Genomic DNA, 23,527 nt, shown 5'->3' with positions numbered 1-23,527 from the left:
AAAGCTTAACACAGCAGAGCAGTGGCAGGTTAAATGATTCTCTTATTTATATTTTTCTCTTTATGAGGCTCTGCAAACAAGGGGGATTCCCAAGGGGGTTCCCTGAAAATACACATCTGCACATGGTTCCTTCTTCTGACCGTGGGTTTCACCGTCCAGTGTCACAGTTCGGAGGAAAGAAGAGAGCTCTTTTGGAGGAGTTCTTCGGAAAGACCCACACTGTCAGCCATGGCGAAGCAGTCCTTTCTGTTTTGGGACTGCTTGCCTTTTGTTTCCCAGGTCTTAGAGAATCTTCAGCGATCAGCCATCATTCAATTGCTAATTAATTCAGCAAGCCTTTATTGAACGTTTTTTATATGCCAGACACTAGAAAACAGATTAGCAACAGGAAAGCAGTATCCCTGTGGTAGGTGCGATAGACCAGCTAGGCAATGCCAGGGTAGAGGGTGCACGGCAATGCCAGGGTAGAGGGTGCGTGTGTGGAACAGGAAAGGACTCTGCCCAAGGCTCTCTGGGATGGAGCTGGCTTTGTAGAAGGAGAAAGTTCTGCAGGAGCCCCTACCAAGGCCTGGGGTGGTGTTGGGTTTCTGTTTTGGAGGACCCCTCGTTAAAGCAGGGGAGTTAGACGTGTCAGATTCTGTGGGCCCTGGGCTGGATATTCACTGAGGTTCTTCAGCTGAGAGAGGAGACAACATGTCCAGACCCTTATTGAGTAAGATGATCCCGGCAACGTCGGAAAACGGATTGAGGCTAGAGGAAGGGCTCTCCAGCGGGTTATTGTAGGAACACAGGCCGGAGGCTGAATGATCCTGGTGGATCTTGGGCAGATGACTTAAACCACTCTCAGTCCAAGTGTCTTCTTTTGTAAAACAGGTGTGTAGTTAGCACACAGTTGCTGTGGAGTTAAAGTCATGGGTGTGAAGCAGGCCAGATGGTGCCTGTTGTGACCATCCAATGGACTTACGTTTCCCAGTGAATTTAGGCAGACGAACAGGGTATTGGAGGAGCCTTCCATTTGAAACTGAAGAGGAACGATATAAAAGACCAGCTGAGGAGAATGCAGGTACCAGAAGAGACAGACCACCCATGGAACTCTCTCTAAAGATAGTCGTTGGCTTTATTGGTAAGGAGCACATGTTTTGTTAGAGTACTGGCGTTGGGTATTGAGGACGATAAATTCTAAGTAGGGCAAATGCAAAAGCCTGGGGTGATTTAGAGGTCACAGAATGAAAGGGGATTAACCTGCTAGAAAGCAATTAAGTAATCCTCCAATTGCAAGGAACACTATGGCACTAGTAATGAACTTCCTTGAGCAAAATGGGAATACTTTACATGAACTCTTTGGGGGAGGAAGGCCCTCTGTCACAATGGTACACAACTTTTTTTTGATGGATCCTTTTGAGAGGTGTTGCATCTTAAGTTTCGAGAGAGGTAACAGACAAAGTGGTATTCTTGCCACTCTGAGGATTTCAGTGGCCACCCTCACTTTTCTCCAGATCAAACTGGCCTTATGTTCCTCATATGCTTGGTTTTCCAAGAGTCTGTATACTTGGCCGAGTTGTGCTGAGCAAGCAATTTACTTGCCAGGATAGTTTATCAGGCTAGTTACGAAGAAATATGAAACCATCGTGTCCTTAAGCGCCAAGGAGGGGAAGGATGGATCCCCTTTAATTGCTCTGTGACCTCGATCAGTCGTTAAGACTCCAAGACATTTTGCTCAGAGGGTTGGCCCCGCTCCAGACTAGCTGGCCTCCGACCAGGCTTTGCCCTCCCTGCAGATAAAGCAGCTCCCTTCTCCCTGCCCGTGGCTGCTGGCGCGGAGTCAGTAGCCTTCTCACGGTTGCCTCTGGCCTCCCCCTTAGTTTCTGGAGAGTCCCGTAGTATTTCTCGTCCTTCCTGAAATCCATCTAGAGAAGGTAGATGGAAGTAACGATAGTCCTGTTTTGTTTACAGAGCACCTTGCTGGCAGCTGACAGCACTAAAGTCATCAGGACCCACGTCCCAAAGGCAAGGTGCCCCTTCTACCGTATTTATGTCTGATAGGATTTGTGGACACTTTCGTGGTGGAGAGAGCACAGACTTGGGTGTTCGGGGTCGTCTCTGTGTGGCCTTGATAAAGTTAATTTCTGACTTGTTTCCACTTCTGCTAGGTTGAGTGTGCCGTGTGGTGTGATCTGCACATTCAATTGCTGTGAGGAGATCCAGAGCCCTCATTGCATTTGACTGGATGTGTATTCGTTTGTGTACGTTTCAAGCCACAGGTGTAGACAGCCTCATGGGAAAGACAGTAAGCAGATTATTCCAGCTGTTAATTAAATGATACTTTCTCCTATTGCTGTGGTCGGCTAGGTCGGTACGTGAGCCGACATGTTAAGAGGGAAAGTGGTTCTCGTTGCCAAGTCTCTCACGTCAGGGATCTTAGAACACGTGCCCTGCCGTGGGGCATTTCCTAAACGTGCAGTCAGACTGGCACATCTGGGGGCACGTAACTGAAGAGGGGCACACTGAGGTGACAGTCATATCATCACTTCCTCCCTGTTCTTCCTGAAAAAAGGCTCTTACGGGCTGAAGGTTTCCAGCTCTCACAAGGCATTACTCTGCCCAAGTTCCAGAAATTCTAACTGTTGAGTTCATTTTGTGTTTGCATCCTATTTCCGTGCACCGCACTGCCCCCCTCCCCTTGTTGCCAGTCTGATAGCTTTCCCATTTAGTAAAGCAGAGAGGAAATAAATTGCCTTTGCTTTCACCTATGGAAAGTGACAGCCTGCTTTTATAGTTTCGAGTTGTTTTTGTCACTGAAGCCATGTGTCAGCCTAATAATGGCGCTGAAGTGTGGGTGGTGACAGTGCTTTTGCATATGCTACCTCAGAGGCCTTTGGGGTCATCACAGATGTTACGTCTGAAGACATTAATCTCATTGTACAGACAAGTAAATGGAGGCTCCTGACGAGTGGGCACGTGACTGCCAAGCTGATGCTTCATCCTGGACTTTTGGATTCCACGTAGAGTCCTTTTCAATGATTGGCATCCTTTTTTTGGATAACGTGTGTATTATAAGGAAGAGCAGTTCCAGGATGGGCTTCATTGCCCAGGCTCCTCCTTATCCCATAAGGAATTAGGGGCCCCCTTTGTGTTTGGCCTTTGGCTGGAGGGCTGTTTCCCAAGCCCTGCTAAATGTACCCCTGGTGGTGCCAGAAATGACATTAGCTGCATGTTTAAAAATTCTATTGTAATATTAACTACCTTTTCTTTAGGGCATGTGATATTAATTTTCTACTGATATAATAGAATCCATTTAAATCATGAATATGAATCACTTTAAAGAAAATAGCAGGTGGATATGGCACATAATCTTAGGGCCTGTGGAAGTGGGTGAGGTTTGGGAAGTCTTGGTGTAAATTCTTCTTCCCTGGTAAATTGTAAAGGCCGACCTGGAAGAGACAGAGGTCATCATTCCGTGTGTTATAGTTGTCCCAGTCTTTCAGGGCACTTGGTGTTTACGTGTGGGGTGCGTGAGTGTTCAGGGTGAGTACGGATGTCTGGTCTGTGAGGGTTGCTGGTGCCTGGATCAGTGCCGGCTACATACACAGTGGGATGAGTGGACCAAGGCAGTTGTACCCACTTTCTCCCTTGACTCTCCAGTTTCGAAGGATGGAGCTCTCTCCTCTCCTCTAACTCAGGAAATCAGTAAATAACTATCCCTTTCTCCCCCTACCCAGGCCCTACCAGGTCACTTTGAAGTTTTGTATTTTAATTTAATATGATAGTAGGGGCTGATTGCTTTCGTTCTGTTTGTGTATCCTGAAGATCAATCACGAACACGCCAAATCAGGGCGGGGGGACAGCCCAGAGGTTATTAGGTCAAGCTACAGAATTTGACTCCCTAGCTAAATGACAGCGGGCAGGGAATCCCTTTAGGGTCTTTGCAAAATAGAGCCAGCTATGTTTAGCTTGTTAAGATAAAGAACTGGTCGGGGGAGGGAAGATAATGAGAACGAGGGCTTGTATGTGTACATGATTCATGGAGAAGAATCCAATTTTATAGAAACCACAGCCCAAATTAGAGAAAGCAAGCTTTTGGATTAAAATGATTTCTGTTGTGGTTGTAACATACCACAGTTTGATTTTTGTCCAGATGAAAACATTTGGTTTTCACTTCAGTAAATATTGTGGAGACATTGCCAGCTAATTCTGAAAAGTAATGAAATACGGCTTTGGCAAAGCGCAGATGCGTTCTGCACTCCCGATCCCATCGACTGATCCAAGTTCAGATTTTTTTTTCACGTTTGCTAATGTGCTTGAATAATCAGGAGAGAAAAATCTGCCTGCGATTTTAATAGAAAACTGTATATACTAAATACACATGTATAACTACCCCCCCCCCCCCCATACCCTATGCAATCCTTAACTCTCTTAAAACACTAAAAGCATTCACCTTTCATTGATTACTCCTTTAAAACTACAGAGTTTGTAAAGGAGCGAGATGGTGTGATTTTTGTGTGATAAGCAGCCTGTCTGACTTGCACGAGTGGGGCTTATACCTCTGATGGGGAGAGCCCACCTGAGGACACCAGGTGTGGGTGCTGCAGAGCCCTTCCTTTCTCAGACCCCTTGTTTTCACCTCCTTCGCCTGTGTTTTGCAGCAGAGCCCTGCTGTAGAAAGGGAAGGTTGTTATTTTCGTCTCCGTAGATCCGTGCCCGTTTTTCTGAATGCTGAACCCATGATGAGCTTTTCAAAAGTTTGCCTCATCTGACATTTGGAGGGAAGACGTTTCCCTAATAAATTTTCTAGAGAGGAAGCTTACCTCTTACGTGCGAGAATCTATAAGTTGCCAAATATTTTTAACGAAAAATTCTAAAAACACGTATAGTCTTCTGTTTTCAAATACTAAATGTTAATTTAACTTGCTATTCACACAGCCTCAATTTGATTATCTAATATACCTGTTCACCCATTTTATACTGAAGAATGTAAGATAATTTTCACCAGTGATAAACAGCACAGACTTCTGGGTGATTTCAGGGCTTTAAAATATCCTTTCCTTCATCTTTTTCTTTTTCTTTGTGTGTCTAGCAGATTCCTCCTCCTCTAAACTTATTTGTAAATTAGATAATTGAGCTTGTATCTAGGCTAAGAAGAAATAAATAAGCTCTATGTGAATGTCTTGACTAGTTTGGCTTCTCAGATGCTTTTGGTTTCCTTTTATGTATTTGAGGTTCTTCTTTGGCTATTCTCAAGGTATTACCAGACAACAGTCAGTGTTTCTCTATCACCTTGATTATGAAATGTGAGATGATCTTACTGGTTTTGTGTCAACAAGAAAGAAAGAGGCTGTTTTTGCTGCCTTTCCCCTAGTGCTGTGCTTTCTCCTGATCTGGAATGTTGGCTTGGCCTCTCCGTGGCTTTGCAGATGGACATGTCAGCGGGGTCTTAGAGGGATTTCCAGTAGCTACGTGGTGACAGAGCTTTGGAATATGCAGCATTAGACTCTGTTGGATTTAGTCTTTTCTCCTTGCTTCAGTTTGACTACAAGGTTAATGAGAGGTACAGTTGGTATGCAGGTCCCCAGTAAAATTCTGGAGGTCTGGTTTTTCTGGGGGAGAAGGCTGTAGTTGATGAGGCCACTACTGAGGGACAGGTTATAGATTGGCAGTGGCTTCTTGAACAAAACCTGGAGAATAGTGAGGCCATACCCAGGCTTGGGGAGAGTGCCGTCCATGATGAGAGGCACCTGCGGAGGGGAGAATTGGCACAAGCCTAATATTTGAACCAAGGGCATCTTGCCTCTGTTAGTAATTAACTGACCTCTCCGCCTGAGGATCCTTATTATTGAGCATTGGTCCTTTTCCTCCACTTATCCCTTCTCCCTTCTTTGTACGAGCCTCTCCATTCCCCATCTGGTTTGAGAATCTTCATTGCCTTTTTTTATTTTGTTGATGCTTGATCTTTAGGTCCAGACCAACATGTCAGTCATCTGATGAGAAGCCAAATCACCTTTCAGGGTGAAAGCATTCTGCTTTTATCCCCCGTGCCTCCATACTTAGAGAAATTGTGTCCTTTTCCACCTCTGACTGCAGAGCCAGTCCTGTCAGAAAGATTTTGTATTATTATAAGTTTTGGTTTGAGATTGAGTGCCTCAGGAAACACACACCTCCACCTCCCCTTTTACTGGTCTTCTGTTTTCTGTTTCACTTTTCTCTTAGCCTCTGACTGTCTTTTAGACTATGTAACAGGTTACATCACTTTGTTTTTATATTTGCTGAGAAGCTGTTTAAAGAAATGGATTCATGGGACTTCCCTGGTGGTCCAGTGGTAAGGAATCCATCTTACAATGCTGGGGACACGGGTTCGATCCTTGGTTGGGGAACTAAGATCCCACATGCCGCGGGGCAGCTAAGCCCGCGGGCCACAGCTACTGAGCTCGCATGCCTCAACTAGAGCCCGCAGCGCCACAAACTACGGAGGCCATGCGCTCTGGAACCCACGCGCCACAGCTAGAGAGAAGCCCGCGTGCCGCAACAAAAGATCCCACATGCCGCAACGAAGATCCCGCGTGCCGCAGCTAAGATCCGACGCAGCCAAAAATAAATAAAAAATAAATCTATATATAAAAAAAAGAAATGGATTCATAAGATTGGTTGTTTTCTTTTGTTGAAGAAATTACTTCATATGCTTTCTTTAAGATGTTAATGAAACTTGGATTCTGAACTGAGCTCCTAAACATTCCCTCCATTTTAGTTCTTTGGAACATAAATTTAATGTTCACCCCATTCTCAGAATCTTGAATGTAAGGAATTTGATGCTTTATGCATTGGGTTTGAGTTTCAAAAACTCCTCAACAGATTCTGTAGGTGGCAGTTAATTATTTCTCGTGTGTTTCATGTAGATTTTACCTGATTCTGTTTGAAACATAGATTTACTTTCCCCCTTTTAAAGTTACTCCCAAATGGCCTCTGTTGCAGTTTATTGCCTTTTCTCCTGAGGGGGCGGGAAAGAGGAAGGTGAAGGGGGTAATGGCTTACTTCCTGGAGTTACAGCCTTTAATCCTGCTTCCCTCCGACAGAGGGCAGAATGGGCTGTGGAAGTTACTGCAGGATCTACACGAAAACCTGCCCTTCACAGTACTAATCCATTTTCTGATTTCAGCCGCTGGTCAGTGCATCCAAGACAGTGTGTAGGAAGGCTCTTCTTTAAAGGGAGTTAGATGTGGGTATTTTGATCTCGAAGGAACTTGAAGAGACTTATTTAACCTATTCCTTCTCATTCTACTGAAGAGGGAAGTGTAATGGCTGAGTCTGTAACTTCCAGGTGTTGGGTCCCCAGCTCTGTCTGTCTGGCAGCATGTAGTGTGTTACCTTGTGTCACGTTACATGCTAGAATGAGTTGGAGTTTATGGTAAATTTCCTTTTCTTTCTCTTTTTTCTTTTTCTCTTTTTTTTTTTTTTTTTTTTTTTTACTCAGAACCTCTTTTGAGTCCTGAAATAAGGTTTCTCCTGCTTTTTCTTAAGTACTTAAAAAGTTTAGAAAGTTAGATTTAGGAAAGGATCTAATGGTATGGGTATATTTGGCTGTGGAGGTACTTAATGTATATCTGTGTGGATGGTAAGTTCCAACTGAAAACTTCTAAGTAGGAAGCTAGTAAGGGTCGTGTCTCCTCTTTTTGTATTCAGTCTTGTACCAATTGTAAAACCACTTAGTACAAGGGTAAATATATTGTTCCAGTGGAAATACGGCCAGATATTTCCTTCTTCTATTTTTTGAAAAACTTCATCTCTAACTTCTATTTGATTAGACGATTTTCCCCCAAAGCCTCTGTCAGACCTTCCTTCTGTTGAGAACCTGCTTCTAATTGGAAGTGATCAAAGGGGAGAAAACAAAGGAAATGGCTTTTGTCAGAGTGTATCCAATTCTGTTATCCACAGAATTTTTGTCACATACATCCCTTTGGAGTTTCATTTCCATTCAGTGGCGTGACCCACATAACTTGTGGGGTTTTGAGTGTTGGTAGGTCACTGACGACAACAAGAGGAAGGTACTGTCTTTGCCTTTGCGTTTCTGGGAGCTGGGCGGTTTTGGTTTCCCACTTCAGTGCCGTGATAACCACTCAGTCATGTCCGTCTCCTTGTGAGAACATGCAGCCCCGCAGTTGGACAGGAGTGGTTTAAACCATTGTGGTTGAAGTTTGAGATCCCTGTTTGGGAAGGAGAGCAAATTTGGTTACTTGAATCTTGACCGGTGTTCCTGGAGTGTTAGCTCATTCACAGGAAACTGTCAAGAAGAAATGAACTTCACATTTATTAGTTCTTTTGTTACTTGATAGTAGCTCTCCTCAAGATACCTAATGGGGAAGAAGATTGACATGTGGCCAGAAATTAACTCAGGGGCTTAAAAAAATTTGATCAATTAATCAATTAATTTGGGGGTTTTTTAACAGCCTTCGGTCCCAAACAGTATACCAATTAATTGACAGATCTCCTTCTGAAAATTCATGATTTGATGAAGAAGAACTGTATTGTGCTTCTTTGTAATATTGAGCTTATTTTCTGGTTTATTGTTCTGTCTTATGTTCAGAAACAAAAACATTTGGGGATGAGGAGGTTAAGGTGTGAAAGGAGTAAGGGATGTGTATGAAGAGGGTTTTTTATTTCTTTAAACCAGCCTCTCAGTTAGTGTTATGCAGGAATTTATTTTAATAATTTTACATGCTATTAACCTGATCATCATATCAAAGTAGCTTCCAAATATATTGTGGTTTTTGGGGACCCATCCCTGTCATTCACCCCATATGAATATGAGATAGTTTCCTTCTATAAGGAAATGTCATGTTTTGTTTTTACTATTTGCTTCTGATTGTCTCTTCTTTCATTTTAAATTCGTTAGCTCAAATTCATACTTAAGTCTAGAAAGTTAAAGACATAACCCAGAATAGACTCTTGTCCTTGACACTGTGGGTAGATTTTTTTTAAAAAAAATTTATTAATTTTTCTTGCTCAGTTCAGTCCTTGGTGGTTTTTCCCTTCCCTTCTTAAGAACTATTCAAATGAGATTTTTAAAATTTTCATTTGTTATGTTTGGTGAATGGCATCATCCCCCTACTGGGGGATTTTGCTTGAAATCTGTTAAAGGGACACAGATGGAGTTACATTTCCTGGGGGATGTTTGAAAAATAAATTAAAAATGGCAGCAGAGATAAATAGCTTTGTTTTATCTGCTCAGTCATGAGGATTTAAGTTTGTAACTTAACGAATGGCTCCATTTGAAGTGCGCCTCTGGAAGGGGTGAGTATCCAGGCCTGTGTTTATGCACCTTCTTTTAAACCCACTAGGTTCTCCTGCGCTGCCCAACAGCATGGTATATTTCGGAAGCTCTCAGGACGAGGAGGACGTCGAGGAGGAAGATGATGAGACAGAAGACGTCAAAACAGCTACCAACAATGCTTCATCTTCATGCCAGTCAACCCCCAGGAAAGGAAAAACCCACAAGCATGTTCACAATGGACATGGTAGGCCCACTGTTGAATTTGGGTTAAAAAAGATAAAATCCAAAGCTTTGGGTGAAAGGTAGAATCGATCGTATGTTGAGAAGATGAAGGCTGCAGAGCTGGTTTGTGGCGAAGCTAGTTTTGGATGCTCCTTTAAGTACCAGGCACTTAGCAGACATTGGTGTGACACAGTCCAGTCAAGTGTGTTCTAGACAAATACATTGTTAAGATGAGGATACATATTCTTATGTTTGCGGAGATGATGATAAATTCCATAAGAGCGGCAGACGTAGGAATTGGAAGAGGAAGACGTCACATCTAAACAGAGATGGTCAAGATGATTTCGTGAAGACGCTATTGTGATCAACTTACTGTTGTGATTTTAGCAGGCAGAGATAGTGAAGAAAGGAAAGTGTTATCCAGTATGTGAAATCAAGTACATGCATATGTATTGTGAACTAGACTGATTTTTTTTTTCCCCCCTTGACTGTTAACCTTGTGGGGGAGGACATGTAGCCCACAAAACAGGAACAAAAGGTTGAATATGAGAGAGAGAAAAGTATAAATAAGTTGGTTGTGTAAAGTGCTCAGTGGTTTTTCAACAGGGAGGTGACTTAATTGTAGTTACATTCTGAAAAGATTAAGCTGGCCTCAATTAAGAGGAATTCATAAAAGGAAATGATTTAAAGAAGAGGAAACACATTGACAGGCTGTAATTGTAGGCAATTACCTGGCCAAAGGTAACAAGGGACTACAAGGTGGTCATGGCAATGTAAATGGGAGGAGGATAAAGTACAAAAATGTGTAGGTAGATACAGAAATACTGCAGGGAGTAGGCTTGAGAGAACTTGATGACTAATTGGATTAGCGTGGCGTGGGGGGAAAGGAAGTAAGAAAAGAGGAAAGAAAAGGAGAGTGGAGCGAAGAGCATAAGGTTGGGAGAGATGACCGCTGTTTTCTGTGAGTTCCTAACCAGGTTCTTTGCTCAAGATCATACTTCCGTTGGGACTCACAGAGACCCTAGAAGGTAGAGCGTCCCCGTCTACAAGTGGCAGAAAACCAGTGCTGCCAGTAAGTGATTGAGGCAGAGGAAAGCTGCTCATTGTTTTTTTTCCTCCACGGCTGTGCACTGAACTACTCCTCGTCTTTCTGGACCCAACGGGAAGTAGAGGTGCAGGACCAGCATTGCTTAGGTGTGACAGGAATCTGTCTCACCTGCACCATTGTTGGGCATTTTTGCCTTGTCAGTTGAGTGATTATTCAAATGTCCTGCTTCTTGCTTAGGGCTGTGTTTAGGTGGCATAGAGACATGACAAAATGTGACTTAAGGACCTGACAGTTTGTTGGGGAGATGAGGTTAATAATCTCACAGTGCATAACTCAGTATTTCTCAGCCTCCGGCTCCTCATCTGTAAGGTAGGGATTAAGTGAAGTGTTTGTGTAGCCTCTGTTAGCTGTGTGTGTAGACATGTTCATAGTTAAGGGGTGGCTTCTCTAATTTCCTTTTAGTGGGTGGTCTTTCAGACATCCCCTTTGTGAGAGGGTGGATTGAGGGCTGTTTTCCATGAATGACAGTAAAAATATGAGCGTTTTCAGGATGGGTTCATCTACGTTATCTCTTCTGATTCCATCTACTTACTCTACAGCGGAGTCATTGGGAGGTGGTCAGGGCAGGAGGTGTTTCTTGCTTTACAGTTGAAGAAATGGAAGATCTGATGTCTTGCACCCATCACCCAAAGTGGCAGATTGCAGTCAAGATTTTTGAAATGCCCCCCGCGCCAGACACTACTCTATTGTAAGGGTGAGCATGTGAACAGTTGTGCTTTGCGATGGGTCCAGCCTGTGCTGTGATGGTGGAGCTACCACTCTCATCTGGTCGACAGCGGCAAAGAGCCAGTGCCACAGGCCACGGCCTGGGAGACACAGCTCTGCGTGGGTCTCCAGTTGTGCTGTTGCCACATGGCTTTCATGTCTTTGGAGGTTTCATGTCTTTAAAAACCCAAAGGATGGCAGTGCTTGCTTCTCTGCGAGGCCAGTGGAAGAAGTGGGCTGAAGCCAGCTCGGAAATGCACAGGCTGTTAGGAAAGCTTCTCCAGTTTCAAGTGACCCAGAGGAAGATGAGAGTTTTGTTGAAAAAGAGAAGTCAGCTTTGGAGAAGGCCAGTTTCTGCCTCAGATTCGGTATTTCAGAAAAACACTGAGCTCTCAATACCTAGTTAGCCGAGCTTACTTACCTGCCCTGTTCTACATCCTCTGTGACATGAAGAAGGCCGATGACAAGGAAGCAGACTGCCACCAGCAGGTTATTAAAGCAAGACTTAGTGACACTGGGGAGTAAGTCCCCCCGGCAGGAGGGCGTAAGGAGATTCCTGAAGGTACTGTCCTCAGCAGCAGAGATTAGAGGGCTATCACCCAAAAGTGGTAAAATAAAAATGTAATAATCTTTGAAAACTGAACATTTAGCTGTGGAATAGTGTTCCTTTCCCAGCCATTTCTATACTATAACACCAAATTGCATAACACACACGTTTGTTCCTTTCTCGCCCCCCCCCCGTTCTGTTCCCATACCATAAAGGTCTTTATCAGCATCAACTAGTCATCAGGACCTTCGTTTCCTGCCCCTTTTAAGGCTTAATTAGCTGTGTCTTGCTGGGTAGGCATTTAATTTCTCTGATTCTTAGTTTCTTCTTCTATGAAACAAGCAGGATAGTGTAGATGGGCATTCATTTGTTCCTTCCTTCATTTATATCCCGGAAGAAAGAAATAGTTACTGCGTGTGTCTCGGGTAAAAGAATCGTTACCATTGAGATCTGTTATGGTGGATGGTGGGCATTGCTGTGTGTTAAAGGGAAGTGGCTTTTCCAAGATGACCTGATTAGCTGGGTGAAGATTCCCTAACTAAAATTTTATTCCTGGAATCCATTTTTTTCCTCCCTGAGACATTAGTACCATTTTCAGATTAAAAACATTTATATCCCACCCTGTTTTCATCTCCTTCTCATTCCCATCTATACTGTATCTTCTTGTCCCTATTATGACCCATAGGAAACTTGGTACCCTGTTGTCTCCCGCAGAGTATGAGTTGCAGAATGGCAGCAGTGAACCCCAGGATTAATAGTGGTTTTCACAAGAATCCTCCAAGCAGTCAGGCTGGGATCACTGAGGAACTCTGTTTCCATGATTAACAAATACAGATCAAACAGTGGCGGAATTCCCGTGGCAGCTTAAACTTGTCTTTCCTGCTTTGTTTTTACTGAGACCCTTTTCTTTGTAAATATAGAGCAGAATTTCTTGAAATTCCTTGTAATGGGATTTCATCTTGGGTACCTATCAGTTATAAAAGTGGATATTTGTTTAAACGTGACATCTGTCAACAGAATGAAACAGATATTCCTAAAGAGGATTCACTTGTAATAGAAAGTTCTCTGCGGGAGTACAGAAGGTGTTTACCTGGTCTGTTGGCATGGTATTGGGCCATTGGCTTTATCGGTAAAGAAAGAAGATAGATGGTCGGTGATTATGTATATGAGGAAACTGCTTGGGCTCACCTAGGACCGGCCCTGACTGACTTTGTTTCTTCTGTCTGGGGTTCAGAGGAGGCCTCCTTCAGGTTCAGAAAGCTGAACTTTTGCAGTTCAGGTTCCGAGAGCGCCTGCAGAGCCCCAAGCTTGATTGGATTGGCAAGGCACCGATGCCTGGCTGCTTCCTGATGAGCAGCAGGCCAGTGTCAGAGGGTTCCTGAGCCACGAGGCCGACCACTTGGGCTTGCCGCTCCCCAGAATGGATGAGGGGACCCTGTGGTGTGACACCTGTGACACGAGGAGGCCAGTGATGCCCTTGTCCTGCTTCATGTGCCCCTCCCACGCCCCAGCCCGCTTCCCTGATTCTAGAGGGCACTTGGTGAATATAAGCTCAGAATCATTCTTGAGAGTAAAGTAAGTTCTCTGACTGCATGGGAAGAAAAGGCTGGGTGCAGTTCGTGAATGAGGTGAGGGTGTTCCTTCTCCCTGCCCTTGCCTTCGTCTTTGATTGACTGATTGATTGATACTTGCCTCAGTTTTACTCCCTCATTTTCCAAAAAGTAAAATCTACAGACAGATCATCTCCGTTTCCTTCTGATTTTGGACTCAGGTGAAAAGTGTACAAGTGTTCAACTAGATTTTCTAACAGGGAAAACCTGGATGAGGCCGCAGTCACTGTGTGGTCAAGCAGGTCCTCAGAATTGCGGACTTTTTCCACATGAGAGAGTGGAAAGCAAGCTGCCTTTGTGCTCTTCTCCCTGACACAGGATTTCTCTTGTCCAGCGGCGCTTGCCCCTGCTTCGTATGCTGGCGATGTCGAGGTGTGTCGGGAAATCCAGCGGCATCTGTACCCTCCCCCAGGAGCAGCAGCCGCGTTGAAATGTGGGGAGATAAATAAATGCACAGAAAACAAAATGGGGAAAACTAACTCTTTATTATGGGGGTAGCTTTGGCCCAAAACCCTGATTTGGCGGCAAGTCCGAAGTTTTGTTTAGGCTGCGTTGGTTTGAAGAAACGAGAACCCAAGCTGCCTGCCGATGGTGTCCTGCTTTATCTCGTTTCTCCCCTAAACTTGAACCCCAGTGAAGCAGCAGGTTCCCTACAGAGCAGGAGTGGGGCTAGTGGAAGCTGATGCCAGGAGAGAAGGCACGCTCCCCCTGCCCTCCCCATAGGTGTCTAATGGGGCCTGGCTGGGGCAGCGCTCAACTTCCCAGGGATAGGAGCCCTGACCCCAGTAGTCCCCTGCCAGAGCCTGGTGTCCCCAGGCACATGTTTAGTTGTGCGAACATTACAGAGGACTCAAATGTTCTCATTTATAACCCACTGCACATCCTAATGGAAATGCACGTGTTTATTAAAATGCATAATCTGAAATGACAAGGATGGCATCACACGTGCCTTTGACCTTGGCTCAACACTTAAGGGTCACAATAACAATGCCTCCAGCAGCTTCTATTTCGATGGCTCTTCAGAGTTTCCAAAATATGCTTCAGTATACAGAACCTCAAATGATCCTAACAGTAGAGCCCTTAGGTAATCTCTGTATTTGGCCATCAAACAACACGATCAAAATGTGGCTCTTGTATTTGTGTTACAAGTTGATATTTGAAGTGGCTCGGTTTTTGAGACGTTCTCGTCATTGGTAATTGTTTTCCAGCAGGATAAGTGAGGTAGGGTAGAGGAATTAATGCTTTTGTCTGGAATGATTCTGGCTTTGGTTTTTCCTCGCTGGTGAGGCGTTCCTTACCCTTTGCACAGGAGAACTCATTGAGGGTGGATTGTTCACACCAGCCCCATATTGTACATTCTCCACATGCTTGTTTTGCACTTAATGAAAAATGGAAGGAATAGCAGAGACCACTGTTTCTTTGTGAGCTCCTCTCTTTCTGAAGAAGGACATTTCTCACAAGTCTTTTTTCTTTTTTCTTTTTTTCACAAGTCTTTTTTAAACAACATGTCATCGGACTCCCAGCTGGAATAATTTAATTGCTTTTGGATTGATATGGCGGGGAGGGGGAGTTGTTGTGTAAGCGCCAAAAAGCGGTTGCTTGGGTGACTTTACCACATTTCTGCCCTGTTATTGCCTTTGAGGTACATTCAGCAGCCCCTCTGTCCGGGTGGTAGAGGGGTGGGTTGTGTGGGCAGAGCCAGGGTCCCCCCATGTGCCACGGGGAGATGCTCTCCGGCTGAGAAATGCTTTTTCCTTTTACCTTCCACCCCTCTTCCATTTGGGGCCACTTGGCCGAGTGGTTGAGATCAGGACACTGACGCTTGTCTGCCCATATGTGGTTGCAACTTCGGGCAGTTTTAGTTTTCTTATCTTTAAAGAGGTAGGAGGAGTGCTTTTTCATAGGTTTTTATTTTATTTTTTTAAAAATTAATTAATTAATGGCTGTGTTAGGTCTTCGTTGCTGTGCGCGGGCTTACTCTAGTTGCGGCGAGCGGGGGCTACTCTTCATTGTGGTGCGTGGGCTTCTCGTTGCGGAGCACAGGCTCTAGGCACGCGGGCTTCAGTTGTTGTGGCACGCGGGCTCTAGATCTCAGGCTCAGTAGTCGTGGCTCGCGGGCTCTAGATCTCAGGCTCAGTAGTTGTGGCGCATGGGCTTAGTTGCTCCGCGGCATGTGGGATCTTCCCGGACCAGGGCTCGAACCCGTGTCCCCTGCATTGGCAGGCAGATTCTTAACCACTGCGCCACCAGGGAAGTCCTTTCATAGGTTTTTGTGACTGGTGAATGAGTCAATATAGGTTTTATTCCTATGTGGTAGAGAACACCGTATTGGCTGTTAACTCCACGTGTGAGTGGAAAGATCTGGAAGTCTAGAACAACCTTGCAGTTGATAAGAGAATCCTGGAAAATTAGTACGTTTCAAATACCTGGCACGCGGTGAGGGCTGCCCGAGGGGGACCGTTAGCACTGTGACGTCACTGACCGCCTCAGAAGGAGCTGCTCCGAGTGTGGTGGATGGTCGCCGGTGACACCTGTCCGCCAGTATGACCAGCCTGTCCCCGTGTCTTTTCATCTTGCTGAAGCATTTGCTCTCTCGGTCCACGCGGGACCTTGGGGATATACACACACATCCAGGACCGCTCTGGCCCCTGGTAGTTTGGTGTGCGGATGGACACCTGGCTTTTCCATTAGGGTTCAGGAGTGGGTAGGGATGGCGTTTCATTTGGCGGTGATGAAAACATTTTAAACTTGTATTTTTGTGGTGATGGTTGCACAACTCTGTGACTATGCCAGAATCCACTGGGTGGTACGCTTTGAATGGGTGGATCACATGCTATGTGAATAATAGCTTACTAAAGAGAAACGAAAGTCTGTTAGTAATGAGTGAGTGACAGATGCACTCAGCACAGCGCCTGGTGCTCGACGAGTTCTCAGAAAGGGGGTGCTGACTGCCGTCCTGTTGCTGGCCTCAGGCCCCACGACTCTGCTGAAGAACTGTAATACTCTGCATTTCTGCAGAAATTAAGGTAATGTGTTAGATTTTCAGAATCGTTCATCAGTTTTGTTGTCCATACTTGCCTGGGATACGTGTATGTCATACATATTATAAATTGAATCGCTGAGCTGCTCACCCAGCGGCTCAGTATTTAGTATTTCCAGCTAAAGTCGTCTGGCCTGTCTTAAGGGGACTTTTTAGTCACTTGGGAAGTTGTGCTGTTCCCGGGGACTATACAGTGTGAGTATAGGATTTCCAAAAGTCATTCCTTTCCTGGCTGGAGGGTTGGTGTGGTCCAATAGCAGATCCACAGAATTTATTTGGAGAACCTTGAAAACAATCCTTATTACAATGCAGATATTTCTGTATTTGGTTTTCTGTACTAATATTTTTATTCTGCAAATTACCAATTCTTCTATAACTTGTAGAGTGACTGTGTACATGGAGTGCCTTCCAGTTTAACTCTTGTGCACACTTTCAAGGTGTCTCTCTCCCCCAGTTTGTTGTGAATAGTTAGAGCGTCCTTGTTCAGACCCAAAGGTGGGCTAGAGTCTTGCCATTCACTTCAGAAGCGGTTGGCCTTTTAGAATTCATATCGTTGAATGCAGGGCTTTATGAAACCCTGAGCTATGAAAACAGTTCATTCATTTGCTCTTCCAGAGTTGACACTTGTCCCCCTCTGAGTATAACCCATAGTTCTGTGCTCTCTCTTATTTCTGGAGGGTGAGAAAGTATGAGATTCCTCTTGGACCACTGCCCACCCTCCCAACAGGCCCTCAGCCCGGGCAGTCCTCTGGCCTTGCCATGGCACGTTGGAGAATGCAAGAGCCACGGAGCCACCTGATGCGGGGACAGGCAGGGGGTCAGTCACCATCTGGCCATCCGTCTTGTCCTTTCCTCGGCTCCTTTGGGGGCCAAGGGGGCCAAGAAACCATTTTTCAATGACAGAAGCCATTCATTCGGATTGATGGTCTTTCTGATGCCCTGACCTTTATATTCTCATAAAGGTCATGTGCCATTTTCAAACTTTGGTATCTGCAGTTATTAGGATCCTATGTAAGAAACGTGTTTAATTGGCAAATCTATGTAACTCTGTCAGGTACGTTACATCAGTACCCATAATGTATTCACATTTCTAGATCTTGGAACCCTGGTAATAACCAAGTTTTTGGTTTTTTTTTTAAATTAATTTTGGTTTTTTTTTTTTTTTTAATTTATTTACTTATGGCTGTGTTGGGTCTTCGTTTCTGTGCGAGGGCTTTCTCTAGTTGCAGCAAGCGGGGGCCACTCTTCATCGCGGTGCGCGGGCCTCTCACTGTCGCGGCCTCTCTTGTTGCGGAGCACAGGCTCCAGACGCGCAGGCTCAGTAGTTGTGGCCCACGGGCCCAGTTGCTCCGCGGCATGTGGGATCTTCCCAGACCAGGGCTTGAACCCGTGTCCCCTGCACTGGCAGGCAGATTCTCAACCACTGCGCCGCCAGGGAAGCCCAATAACCAAGTTTTGATAGGAAAAACATTCTGTGACTTACAGATTCAGGTTCTTACAAAGAGAAGAAAATCCAATTTGCTTTAAAGATTCTTTTCAAGAGATTTGTTTCCTGTTATGCACGTAACCGAAGTGATAAGATTTCACTGAGTGGCAATTCCAGAGGGCTTTCGCATATTCCACGTAAACCAGTAGAACTTGCTTGTGATACTGGATGAGGGTGCTTGGAGGCCTCTGTAGGTTCAGCCCTTGCTGTGGGCTCCCAGCGTGAGCGAGATCCTCATGGGGCTTATGCTGACCTACAGGTCCTGGCTTTCTCTACCTTGACACGTGACTGCTGTAGCTAAGTCAGTGGGGCCGTTTTTACCCAGGGCAAACCGGGTTACAGCACTCACACAGGCGGCATTAAAATCCTTTTGAACTGTTGGCACAGGTTGGCAGACACATTCTATTGTTTTCAGACAATAGTGACTCAAAGTTGAACTGGCTCCAGGGAGCAAGTGCGGCTTTTGTACAGTAACAAGGATTCAATGCCAGCCGATTGATGGTGTCTGTCTTCCCTGAGTCAGGACGCCTTGTAATGACACGAAGCTCACATTTTAAATATCTGGCTCCAGATCAGAAACTTGGCGTGCTTCTCTTTTCCTTTCTGTAGCACAGTCTTCTCTACTTACAGCGATTCTTTTTTTGTCCCTTCGATTTGTTTTGGGGGTGGGACAGGGAGCAGGTCTTATTTTACGTAATTTGGGGGTTAATCCCGTGTTCAGCTTCCTGCTCCTTCTTTCCTCCTGTGCATCGTGTGTCTGCTGGCAGACCTTCCGGCCCAGCTTTCGGTAATGGCTCTTGTATTTCTCCCTCAAGGTGAAGGTTAGATGTGCTGGGTCATCTCAGGATATCATAGGACTTTTGCCAGATGCCAAGCAAGGAGTCCTCTTTCCTACTCACCTAATAAAAAACTTGCTGTCGTTCAGATGAGGTGCCTTTGGCAGCACAAATAATTAGCAAGATTGGGGCGCCTGGCTCTGGCAGGGGAAGGGGGCAGGCAGAAGTGCCTCTGCTGGCCTGTGCGCTCTGTTTAAAGGGAATGACTTTTCAGATGTGGGTCTTTGCTGTCATAGCAGGCGCTTTTAAGAGGATCAGCTTTCTTATATTTGCACAACTCCTTTCTCTCAAGAACGGATAGCGTTTTTATTACTTTGAATACTTTAGCGATTCCTGGAGGGCAGATAAGGGTAGGCAGCTGGTTTGTTTTGTAGTTGCGGGAATTGAGGCGCAGATGTGTTTGGATCTGGTGGCTAGAAACCGCAACCAAACTATCCCTGTCCCTCCAAGAGGTTGTGTATGGAGTGAGGGTTTTTTAAAGACCTTATTATGATCAGCGTTTTATCGACTGCCTTGTGGAACCCCCAGGAATCTCATCGGGATCTGTGTGGACAGAGTCAGATGGGGGAACATCGTTTAGTACAGACTCTCTGGAGCTGTAGACGTGATTTCCTCCTTGGAAAGCATCGCTTTCCACCTTACAAATGATCGCGGGATTGCTGGTGAAGATGTTTCTAAAGTGCCTTCTTGCCCATTTATTTTTCATCCCTTTCTGGGAGCAAACCTTACCTTCTGGGAGCAAACCTTACCTTCTGACGTGACCCTAAGTCAGAATACCAGCCTTTGGATTTAAAGGTTTTGCTCGCCGTGGTGTGGAAACCCTCGTCTGCAGACCATTTAACTTTCAGAGTATGTGTATACAAGTCAATATATTTGTCTCTGTTCATGAATGCAGAGCTGTTTGTATCTGAGTACAATACAATTTCCTAATATGGTTCACCGTGATAAATGCTTTTTTCCTCTCCTTAAAGAAATGAGTCCAATTATTTCTTTTAATTGGAGACAGTGTGTGTGTGTCCTCTGTACACCTCGAACTTTCTGTCTCTTATGTTCACAGGGTTTAGGCTTTTCCTGTGAGAGTGAATATTTTTTCCTTTCCCCTTCTCTCCTCTTCTGGAGAATCTTACAAATTAAGACAAAAGATAATTACTTGGAGGAGCAAAACTGCAGGTTCCCACGACACTTAAAGTTAATGAGCTGTTGAGGACAAAAAATAACTCGTCTCAGGCACCATCATCCTCACCCAACAACCGCCCCCATCCACCTCCCAGTAACACGTGAGTTGACTTTTTGGCTGTGTTTGCCATTTGGGTGGACGGCTGCTGTAAAACAGCAAGATGGTTACAGAAAGGGGATTCCTTTGAAAACTCTCCCTTTGTTTGCAAATCAAAGTTAATTTTATTCAATTTTTAATTTTTGTATTTTTGAAAACCTTCCCCATTTCCTGATCATCTGATCAAAATAGTCTTTCATAGACACTTGTGTTGCAGGTCACAGAGCAGCCGCTTTGGTTTTTTGCGTTAAGGGCGCGTGCCTCCCTCTTTCCTCGCCTGTGATCAGGGTCTCCTTTCCCCACGGTGTTTTCCTGGGGAGTCATTTTTGGTGCTGGTGGTGTCAGAGCTCCTACAGGGCATTAGAACAGAAGCAGAGGTGTGCATTCTGTTTCGGGTACAGATAATGACAGTGAAGGCTCTGTCCTCCCGCCCCCGGATCTCAGAAAGATGTTGCCGGCTAACCACAATGCCAGCTTTTAACTAAGTTCCTTGAAGTCTCTTTCTAGCAACTGGCCTTGCCCCCATGGTTCACCTGGAAAAGAAAGAGTGACAAACCGTGAGCAGTGGTGCCCTGATGCCCATCTGGCATTGACCCCGTCGTGGTGTGGTGATCCTTACAAGCTAACACTTGCCCACTGCTGCCGCAAAGGTCCTTTCTAGACTAATATTTTCTCACTGAATCCTCCAAGCGACCCTATGAGATAAATAGTTAATTGGGGAACTAAGGCTTGGACAGGAAACCAGTCCAAGCTCAGATAGTTAGCAAATGATTTATCTGGATTCAAATTTAAGTAGCTGCATTTTAGAGCCTGAGCTTTTTGGGGGGTTTGTAGGTGTAGACATAAGTACAGGGTCCCTCAAACCCTCTGGAAACCATAGTGTAGCTAATAACCATGGAAAAGATGATCCAGCCTACTGGTTTCAGGCTTGTTGGTCTCAAGACCCGTTTCTGCTCTTAAAAAAATATTGAGGGACCCCAGGAGGCTTTATTTTGTGGATTGTATTTATTGATATTTACCATATTAAAATTAAAAACCGAGGTAATTTAGAAATATTTACTCATTTAAAAATAACACAAACCCCATTACATGTTAACACAAAGAACACTGTCATGTAAAGGGACAATATTCCAAGCCCCAAAGGTTACAGGTGAAGAGAGTTGCTTGGTTTTCCATTTTTGCAGATGTCCTTGATGTCTGGCTTAGGAGATGATGGCTAGATTCTTAGGTCTGCTTCTGCATTCAGTCATGTACGAAGAAAATCAGTCTCAGGCAAAGAGGTGGTTGGAAGAGGGAAGAGCCTTTGTGAAGATTTTATTCTTTGATTTCACACCCAGACTCAACCAGTGGTAGTTTCTTCAAGGTCAGTTGTTACCGTCCTCTGAACCCATATCGGTGAACTTCTCGTGCTCTGTTACGTTAACATCCATTAGTTTGCCTTCTCCCTTGAATGGCTCTCTGACCCACACACAATTTTGTAATGTCTTGTATTGATCATTTGAAAATAATGGTTCAGTGGGTTATCCACCCCTACCAGTCATCGGCACCTTCCATTACGTTGTATCAAAGAATCTTCTCTCTGCACTGAGCTCTTCGGGAAGGTCTTTAAGTGTTGAGAGGCCGTCAGACTCATGGTGGCAGATACAGGTTTTCCAGAATTGCAATTTTTGCCTGAAATCGTGAATTCTATCATTGGCAGCAAACACTGTTAGTTGCTTTTTCCTTGACAGGCTCACTTTGTTCATTTTTGAGAAAATGGCTGACAAATAACTACATCGGTTGTCCTTTCAAATAAAAATAGCATTCCGTGAAAAAGCAGCTAGCTTACAACTTAATCTCACAAGTGCTTTTCCCTAGGAATAGTCATCATACTCGTATTCAGGAGAAATGCCTTATGTGTGGTTCCTTTTTTTTTTTTTTTTTTAAATAAATTTATTTATTTTATTTATTTATTTTTTTGGCTGCATTGGGTCTTTGTTGCGGCACACAGGCTTTCTGTAGTTGCGGGGAGAGGGGGCTGCTCTTAGTTGCATTGCGCGGGCTTCTCATTGCGGTGGCTTCTCTTGCTGTGGCGCGTGGGCTCAGTAGTTGTGGCACACGGGCTTAGGTGCTCCGCGGCATGTGGGATCTTCCCAGACCAGGGCTCGAACCCGTGTCCCCTGCATCAGCAGGCAGATTCTTAACCACTGCACCACCAGGGAAGTCCTGTGGTTCCATTTTTGTCACACAAAGTATGTGTATTCCAGGGTTGAGATTTAATACTGTTAACAATTTCTATTGCTTTATCACTTTCCAAAGTGAAACTGTCTTTTTTTTTTTTTTTTAACTGCTAGTAACTGGTAATGAAGAATACCAATATTTGTTCATTTAGTTTGGTGCCACTGCATTGATTTGTGTTGAATTTTGCTACCTGTTGCCGTTTTCTTTTCTTTTTGTTTTTAGTTTTATGGAGATGTAATTCACATATCATAAAATGTACCCACAGTGTACAATTTAGTAGTTTTTAGTATATTCACAGAGTTGTGTAATGATCATCACAGTCAACTTTAGAACATCTTCATCGCCTTCACCCTGAAAAATCTGTACCCATTAAGAGTCATTCCCATTTTCCTGAACCCTCCCCAGCCCCTGGCAACCACTAACATACTTTCTGTCTCTTATGTATTGGTCTGGTCATTTCATAGGAATGGACTTCTATAATAGGTGACCTTTTGTCCTTAGCTTCTTTCACATCCCATAATGTCTGCAAGATTCATCCGTGCTGGGGCACGTATCTGCTCCTGATTCCTTTTTATGGATAGATAACACCCCATTTTGTTTAGCTAAATGCCAGTGGATGAACCTTTGGAATTTTTCCCCAGTTATTAACTATTGTTAATATTTCTGCTCTGAACATTTGTATACATGTTTTTATGTGGACATATTTTTCATTTCTTTTGTGCTCATACCTGGGAGTGGAGTTGCTGGGTCATATGGTGACTCTGTTTCACATTTTGAGGAACTTCCAGATGGTTTTCTAGAGTGGCGGCACCATTTTACATTCCCACCTGCAGTGTTTGAAGGTTCCACTCTGCATTCTCACCCACACTTGCCTTTATCCATCTTTGTGAACATAGCCGTCCTAGGGGATGTGAAGTGGTATTTCATGGTCATGTTGGTTTGCATTTCCCTGATGGCTAATCTACCTTTAGCCATTACCATCACTGAAATGTCAACGCAGTAAAAAAGGTAAATACTCTCAGGATAATTAAGAAAGTACTTTTGACCTAGGGGATCCCCTGAAAGGGTCTGTGGGTCCCCCATGGGTCAGGTCGCTCGTTAAACTGGTAGAACAACGAGGGCTGTGGTTTCAGCATCATATTTCTCCTTGCTTGGCCAGGACGTGGGCACCGCCTGTGTTTTCCCATGAAATGGATATTGGTAGGCAGCCGGGGTCGAGTA

The 23,527-nt window shown here is 44.6% G+C and overlaps 1 protein-coding gene across 1 annotated transcript in view; it reads left to right on the top strand.

Moving 5' to 3' along the window:
• JARID2 (jumonji and AT-rich interaction domain containing 2) overlaps positions 1-23,527 on the top strand; it is a 242,673-nt gene that overhangs the window by 184,766 nt on the left and 34,380 nt on the right. Inside the window, exon 6 of the mRNA XM_068559141.1 lies at positions 9,327-9,503. Coding sequence (XP_068415242.1) covers positions 9,327-9,503 — 177 coding nt within the window. The remainder of the gene's footprint in view (positions 1-9,326; positions 9,504-23,527) is intronic.

The sequence above is a fragment of the Eschrichtius robustus genome, chromosome 12 (genome assembly GCF_028021215.1).
Source record: "Eschrichtius robustus isolate mEscRob2 chromosome 12, mEscRob2.pri, whole genome shotgun sequence".
NCBI lineage: Eukaryota > Metazoa > Chordata > Mammalia > Artiodactyla > Eschrichtiidae > Eschrichtius > Eschrichtius robustus.
The sequence above is the reverse complement of the archived record's forward strand: the minus strand, read 5'-3'. Positions and strand labels throughout refer to the sequence as shown.